The sequence below is a fragment of the Protomyctophum parallelum genome (genome assembly GCF_964188405.1).
Source record: "Protomyctophum parallelum genome assembly, chromosome: 18".
In the NCBI taxonomy this organism is placed as follows: Eukaryota; Metazoa; Chordata; class Actinopteri; order Myctophiformes; family Myctophidae; genus Protomyctophum; species Protomyctophum parallelum.
Genome location: NC_139716.1, coordinates 45,379,833 through 45,388,629, shown reverse-complemented (window position 1 = coordinate 45,388,629; position 8,797 = coordinate 45,379,833). Strand labels below are relative to the sequence as shown.

The 8,797-nt window shown below is 40.8% G+C and overlaps 1 protein-coding gene across 1 annotated transcript in view; it reads right to left on the bottom strand.

The window, feature by feature from the left end:
• Positions 1–3,494: 3,494 nt before the first annotated feature.
• Positions 3,495–8,797, bottom strand: part of LOC310876177 (lysine-specific demethylase 5B-like) — a gene marked incomplete at its 3' end in the record, with an annotated part of 41,711 nt that continues 36,408 nt past the window's right edge. The window contains exon 11 of the mRNA XM_083789622.1: positions 3,495–3,587. Coding sequence (XP_083645748.1) covers positions 3,495–3,587 — 93 coding nt within the window. The remainder of the gene's footprint in view (positions 3,588–8,797) is intronic.

Here is an 8,797-nt window from a genome sequence, read left to right as displayed (position 1 = left end):
TATAGGGGTTTCTTGTGTGACCCTCCCATTAACATCATAGCATTAACCTCCCATTAACATCCTATGGCTGGCAAAAATGTCAACATTTCCTTTTGTTTAACCCATTCTGACCTGAGATCAGATTCATACGAGGTTTCCACTGGACACACGCTGGTCTGATCAACCCATTCTGACCTGAGATCAGATTCTAAAAATGTCAGTCGTTCTTCGATTTTTCAAAAATAGCAGACCTACAAGCTCGTAGCGCGCCACCGAGTGGCGCGCTACGAGCTTGTAGATCTGCTATTTTTCAATAGCTAAAGCACGACATGATGCTAACACCAAAATGGGTTCCCGTTCAGAATGGGTTAAGTAGCATGTGACATGTCAAACTAGGGTTTTTTTTCATGATTCTGAATCCATTCCAAGCATTAGTTTTGCACAATATACCCTAAAAGCAGCCATAGCCACTTGCCCAAAATGTGCCCAAAATGTGCTGAGCTGACCTCTTCACATTTGTCCTGATGTCTATGGCCGATTTTAGCCCAAGGAGTGTATTTTGTTCAAAACTAATGCTTGGAATGGATTCAGCATCATGAAAACCCCCTAGTCTGTCACATGCTTGAGATGACGTAGAATCCACACAACAGGAGGCTGATACAAGAATACTCCACACCCTACAGTGTCCAGAATGGCAATGTTGACAGAGTTGCCATCCATGCCAATGACACAGACATCATCATCATGTGCCTATGAAGTACCCTCACTAAAAACGCCGGGACAACGCTCCACACGTCCCAAACTCTTCTCCCTTCTGGCTCCAAAACTGTGGAATGCACTTCCCATTGCAGTCAGAACTGCAGCATCACTCCCAATCTTCCGCCGTAGCCTGAAAACCCACCTTTTCAGACTCCATCATGGCCCATAGCACTTACCCTAACCCCTTAGATAGCATTTCTGTTAGCTTAGATAGCATTTGACACAGACTTATAGCATGTTATGTAGACAGCACTATAATTGTATTGTATATAGTCATAGCACGCCATAGTACATATGTATAGCATAGTAGTGAATATGTATAGTTTATTATGTATAGTGTATGTATAGTTTCATCATATAGATATTCCACTGTTACCTTCTTAGCTTACGCATGTCTCATGATAAATGCTTTTATGTGATGTATTCCCATGCTTTTGTTCTTGCTTAAATGTAAGTCGCTCTGGATTAAGAGCGTCTGCTAAATGCCTAAATTGTAATTGTAAATTGTTATGCAGCAACCAGGGGGGCAGTCAGCCAGATATTTCGTGAAGCCTCATTTGAAATCGGTAGTTCATATAATAGCCTGTTGTGGCGCTGGACTGGACCCAAAAAGCCCCATAGCTCCATAGAGGCCCATGTATTTTGGCCCAACTTCACCTAGACTGTATTACCTTAATAAACATGGTCATGAATACTTTCTGCTTCCAGTCACTAGTTTAAAGTCTCATTTCTAATGTCATAATATTCTTTTTGGAAAATTATGGTCCCATTAATTAAAAAAATGACCATAAAGAAAAAAAAACATCGCGTATGTTCTGAGGGGCGTGGCTACCGTTACAGTCTATGATCGGGATTCCCCTCCCACTCGAGTCAAAATAAAAACCAACGGAGAAGAAGGGGGGAAGTCCCGCCTCGTTGTCTGGGCAGCCAATGGCCAGCTGGTCCAAAACGGAGCCAGCCAATGGCCAACTGGTACCAAACGGATCTAGAAAGATGGCGACTTACAGTGCAGGAATAACAGGCTTCATTTTACGTCCATGTTAGACCCGGCGAACGCTTTGTCCATATTTTTTACAGTCTATGGCAGCAACCCACCTCAGATGCCCCCCAGAGCAATATGCATATCCAGGGTTGCCCCCCAGAGCAATATGCATATCCAGGGTTGCCCCCCAGAGCAATATGCATATCCAGGGTTGCCACCTTTGAGATCTTGAAATAAGGAACACTTATACGACCACGCGGCGAAGCAGCGCCGTTATCGGGCTATCGACTAACTGGCCTTGGAACGCCTCGGGATCCCCCAGGAGGACGTTACTAATGTTGCTCTGGAGAGGGAAGTCTGGGGCTGTTTCCCCCGTGACCCGACTACGGATAAGCGGTTGAAGCTGGATGGATCAGGGACGGATTAACCCCCATGAGGGCTCCTGAGCCGGTAATGTGTTAGGGGCCCCATAGCGTGCGTGCGTGCGTGCACATGTTTTGTGTTTTTTTATGTTTTTATCACCTTTTGACCTAAATGTATTATTATTTGATGGACAGGAAGGCTTCCACAAAAGCTTTGTTGTATGTTTTAGGTTTATTTATTTAGCACGTAGTACAAAAAATAGACAATAACACATCAAAGAAACAAAAATACAATGCAAGGACAGGAAGAAGCCAGAAGGCTTATATGGAATCCTTTCCTGTAGGAAGAGGTCATTGGTTTAAAAAGTTCATAAAGAACAATACATAAATCTACAAGTTGGCAAAGGGGGGGGGGGCAGCTGTGCAGTAAAGAAATAAAAACACAGACTGCACAAAAAACAGAAATAAACAATACAACAACAAACACACAAAAGAAAATATAACGCATCAAGGTAAAACATTTAATCTACAGAGAGGAAGAAATAAGATATTTATTTAGATGTTTTTTGAATATTGGCAAGGATAATGAGGATTTAAGTGAAGCATCTATAGGGAGTTCCATAGATACATTTGATGAAATTTGTATATACAGTACATCCAAAGCTGACCACCCAGAGGATTTTGACCTTGGGTATAAGCTTAGAGTGTGCACGTTTCTCAATAATAGATCAACCCTCTGAAAGCTGCTACCTCTCTAGGTCTCTCTTGCCCTGCATGCAAGTACCTTCCTCACTTTAAAGGACAACTTTAGTGTTTTTCAACCAAGGTTCATGTTTTAGGTCGTTATGAGAGAAACTAAAAGATGAGTGTTATTCTTTTTTCATTTGCTGCTTTCTTTCGTTTTAGGGATTTTAGCTCTTTTTGACAGGGCTAAATATGCATTTTTTAACACAATTTTATGGTGATTTATTTTTTTATGGTTTACTATAGTCCTAATAAACATCAGGAAATTACATCTGGCCGCAGAAGATCACAGGATCTACTGAATGTGAAGGTAGCCTACTGGGAGAAGGCTTATACTGTGTGTATAGGCTCAATATGTCAGTTTGTCACATTCAGTAGATCCTGTGATCTTTTGTGGCCAGATGTAATTTCCTGGCGTTTATTAGGACTATAAAACCATAAAAAAATAAATCACCATACAATTGTGTTAAAAAATACATATTTAGCGCCATGCTCGAATGCCCCCGCCCCCCTGTCAAAAAACAGCTAAAATCCCTAAAACGAAAGAAAGCAGCAAATGAAAGAAAATTAACACTCACCTTTTAGTTTCTCTAATAACAACCTAAAACATGAACCTTGGTTGAAAAAAACTAAAGTTGTCCTTTAAGATCTTGCTCTGTTGAATTGACTCATGCGTGCAGGTACATGAAGTCCTTGACGTCCTTCAAAGCAGTGCCTTCTGTTGTCAGAAGTGGATGTTCCAAAGGGATGTTATAGTTGGTCTGTTGCATAGAGTTATATATCTATAGAGAAGACACCCGAGTTCTCCTCCCATCCACTTGCATTGAGTTGTAGTTCTCCTCCCATCCACTTGCATTGAGTTGTAGTTCTCCTCCCATCCACTTGCATTAAGTTGCTCAAAAGCGCATGAGGCGGATTCACTCCTCCTTCCTGGTAGGAACAGAGTGCATTCTGGGACGGATTGCAATGGTGAGTGGCCCCAAACACATGAAAGCGCTGCCGTAGTATCATTGGCTTAAGACAACAGTACATGACAACAGTGACCGTGAATAGCATCATACCATAGTATCATTGGCTTAAGACAACAGTACATGAAAACAGTGACCATGAATAGCGTCATACCATAGTATCATTGGCTTTAGACAACAGTACATGACAACAGTGACCATGAATAGCGTCATACCATAGTATCATTGGCTTTAGACAACAGTACATGACAACAGTGACCATGAATAGCGTCATACCATAGTATCATTGGCTTTAGACAACAGTACATGACAACAGTGACCATGAATAGCATCATACCATAGTATCATTGGCTTAAGACAACAGTACATGACAACAGTGACCGTGAATAGCGTCATAACATAGTATCATTGGCTTAAGACAACAGTACATGACAACAGTGACCATGAATAGCGTCATACCATAGTATCATTGGCTTAAGACAACAGTACATGACAACAGTGACCGTGAATAGCGTCATACCATAGTATCATTGGCTTAAGACAACAGTACATGAAAACAGTGACCGTGAATAGCGTCATAACATAGTATCATTGGCTTTAGACAACAGTACATGACAACAGTGACCATGAATAGCGTCATAACATAGTATCATTGGCTTTAGACAACAGTACATGACAACAGTGACCATGAATAGCGTCATACCATAGTATCATTGGCTTAAGACAACAGTACATGACAACAGTGACCATGAATAGCGTCATACCATAGTATCATTGGCTTAAGACAACAGTACATGACAACAGTGACCATGAATAGCGTCATACCATAGTATCATTGGCTTAAGACAACAGTACATGACAACAGTGACCATGAATAGCGTCATACCATAGTATCATTGGCTTTAGAAGACAACAGTACATGACAACAGTGACCATGAATAGCGTCATACCATAGTATCATTGGCTTAAGACAACAGTACATGACAACAGTGACCATGAATAGCGTCATACCATAGTATCATTGGCTTAAGACAACAGTACATGACAACAGTGACCGTGAATAGCATCATACCATAGTATCATTGGCTTTAGACAACAGTACATGACAACAGTGACCATGAATAGCATCATACCATAGTATCATTGGCTTAAGACAACAGTACATGACAACAGTGACCGTGAATAGCATCATACCATAGTATCATTGGCTTTAGAAGACAACAGTACATGACAACAGTGACCATGAATAGCGTCATAACATAGTATCATTGGCTTAAGACAACAGTACATGAAAACAGTGACCGTGAATAGCGTCATAACATAGTATCATTGGCTTTAGACAACAGTACATGACAACAGTGACCATGAATAGCGTCATAACATAGTATCATTGGCTTTAGACAACAGTACATGACAACAGTGACCATGAATAGCGTCATAACATAGTATCATTGGCTTTAGACAACAGTACATGACAACAGTGACCATGAATAGCGTCATACCATAGTATCATTGGCTTAAGACAACAGTACATGACAACAGTGACCATGAATAGCGTCATACCATAGTATCATTGGCTTAAGACAACAGTACATGACAACAGTGACCATGAATAGCGTCATACCATAGTATCATTGGCTTAAGACAACAGTACATGAAAACAGTGACCGTGAATAGCGTCATAACATAGTATCATTGGCTTTAGACAACAGTACATGACAACAGTGACCATGAATAGCGTCATAACATAGTATCATTGGCTTTAGACAACAGTACATGACAACAGTGACCATGAATAGCGTCATACCATAGTATCATTGGCTTAAGACAACAGTACATGACAACAGTGACCATGAATAGCGTCATACCATAGTATCATTGGCTTAAGACAACAGTACATGACAACAGTGACCATGAATAGCGTCATACCATAGTATCATTGGCTTAAGACAACAGTACATGACAACAGTGACCATGAATAGCGTCATACCATAGTATCATTGGCTTAAGACAACAGTACATGAAAACAGTGACCGTGAATAGCGTCATAACATAGTATCATTGGCTTTAGACAACAGTACATGACAACAGTGACCATGAATAGCGTCATAACATAGTATCATTGGCTTTAGACAACAGTACATGACAACAGTGACCATGAATAGCGTCATACCATAGTATCATTGGCTTAAGACAACAGTACATGACAACAGTGACCATGAATAGCGTCATACCATAGTATCATTGGCTTAAGACAACAGTACATGACAACAGTGACCATGAATAGCGTCATACCATAGTATCATTGGCTTAAGACAACAGTACATGACAACAGTGACCATGAATAGCGTCATACCATAGTATCATTGGCTTTAGAAGACAACAGTACATGACAACAGTGACCATGAATAGCGTCATACCATAGTATCATTGGCTTAAGACAACAGTACATGAAAACAGTGACCGTGAATAGCGTCATACCATAGTATCATTGGCTTAAGACAACAGTACATGACAACAGTGACCGTGAATAGCATCATACCATAGTATCATTGGCTTAAGACAACAGTACATGAAAACAGTGACCGTGAATAGCGTCATACCATAGTATCATTGGCTTTAGACAACAGTACATGACAACAGTGACCATGAATAGCATCATACCATAGTATCATTGGCTTAAGACAACAGTACATGAAAACAGTGACCGTGAATAGCATCATACCATAGTATCATTGGCTTAAGACAACAGTACATGACAACAGTGACCGTGAATAGCATCATACCATAGTATCATTGGCTTAAGACAACAGTACATGAAAACAGTGACCGTGAATAGCATCATACCATAGTATCATTGGCTTAAGACAACAGTACATGAAAACAGTGACCGTGAATAGCGTCATACCATAGTATCATTGGCTTAAGACAACAGTACATGAAAACAGTGACCGTGAATAGCGTCATACCATAGTATCATTGGCTTAAGACAACAGTACATGAAAACAGTGACCGTGAATAGCGTCATACCATAGTATCATTGGCTTTAGAAGACAACAGTACATGACAACAGTGACCGTGAATAGCATCATACCATAGTATCATTGGCTTTAGAAGAAGGCAAGGCAGCGCCATAGAGGTCATCATGAACCATTTGTAGGCAAACTCAACACCGCTTCACTCAGTTTGTCACTAAGTAGTCTATCTTTTGTTCTGTTACAAGCATAACACTGTGTGTGTGTGTGTGTGTGTGTGTGTGTGTGTGTGTGTGTGTGTGTGTGTGTGTGTGTGTGTGTGTGTGTGTGTGTGTATAGATAGAATCAGAGGGAGGATGACAATACCATACATTATGACTGCAGACATATTGTCAATATAGAAATTAAAGCTCAAATTGCTTAAAAAGCAGACTTTCTGCCATAACGGTCAACTGTCACTGTAAAAGTCACAGTAAAACTCATTTTTGTGTGGCGTCCATCTTGGAAATAATTATGCAAATTAGGGGTCCAGACACACCCAATCATAAAGGTGAGTATTCCATTGAGTTTCTCATGCTCATAAATTATGAAATAGACACCAAGTTTATACATTTCCATTCCATCTGGTTCAAAAGTTATCGCCAAAGCTATACTGTACTTTCTGATGGGGGCCAATATTGAGGCGGCCATATTGGATTTCCAGCAGCGAGTTGACTGGTTTGTCCATATAGGTTGTGTTCCTACTGGTTCATAGATATTATCCCATTCTGAACGGGAACCCATTTTGGTGTTAGCATCATGTTATGCTTTAGCTATTGAAAAATAGCAGATCTACAAGCTCGTAGCGCGCCACCGAGTGGCGCGCTACGAGCTTGTAGATCTGCTATTTTTTTTAAATCGAAGAACGACTGACATTTTTTAGAATCTGATCTCAGGTCAGAATGGGTTAATCAGACCAGTGTGTGTCCAGTGGAAACCTCGTATGAATCTGATCTCATGTCAGAATGGGTTCATCAGACCAGTGTGTGTCCAGTGGAAACCGCGTATGAATCTGATCTCAGGTCAGAATGGGTTATTTCTGGTGGCCAACCTTTCATATCAGAGCAAATGAAGAAATCTAAAGAACGGGGTTATACCCAAGGTGGGTATTTTTAATTTTTACATGCTATATCAGTTAAAAATGTGAAATACCCACCCATACATGCCTCATATGGAATGTACTCAACTCCATTGGATCCCTTGCCCCCAAAAATGTCGATTTAACCACTGCAGTCTTGATTTTAGGTTATCTATGAGGCGAGATATTGAGAAATTCGTTTTTTGAAAGTAGCCATTTTTAAAGATCCAAGATGGCTGCTATACCGACCTCGAAAGAAAATGGCAACAAACATTTTCTGATTCGTTAGACTATAAGGTTTCCAAAAATATATAGTTTTACAAATCTTCGTCTAAAGCCTTCAAAATTACATAAGGAACCTGACTATGGTTGAGAATCACTGCTAGAGCTGACACACACACACACACACACACACACACACACACACACACACACACACACACACACACACACACCACACACACACACACACACACACACACACACACACACACACACACACACACACACACACACACACACACGGCACGCACATTATGTATGTTGTGGGCATGTCAGACTGTTGTTACGGGCCTGGCCAGGAGGGGGCACACGTACACCAGACTAGTTCTAGGCAGTCGCAGTCACCAGGAGGCAACCACCTCCTGGTAGGAAGTGTTAATGTTAATATACTTGGCGCGGTGTACAGTCAGTGTAAGCATATATACTCTAAAGCAAGTCTGTATATTTCCCACTTGAGAAATAAACAACCAGCATATTGATAATTGATACCGTAGCCCTGTTATTCAGTATTCAACATGGTTAATGGTCTCTCTCTCTCTCTCTCTCTCTCTCTCTCTCTCTCTCTCTGTCTGTCTCTGTCTCTGTGTCTCTCTCTCTCTCTCTCTCTCTCTCTCTCTCTCTCTGTCTCT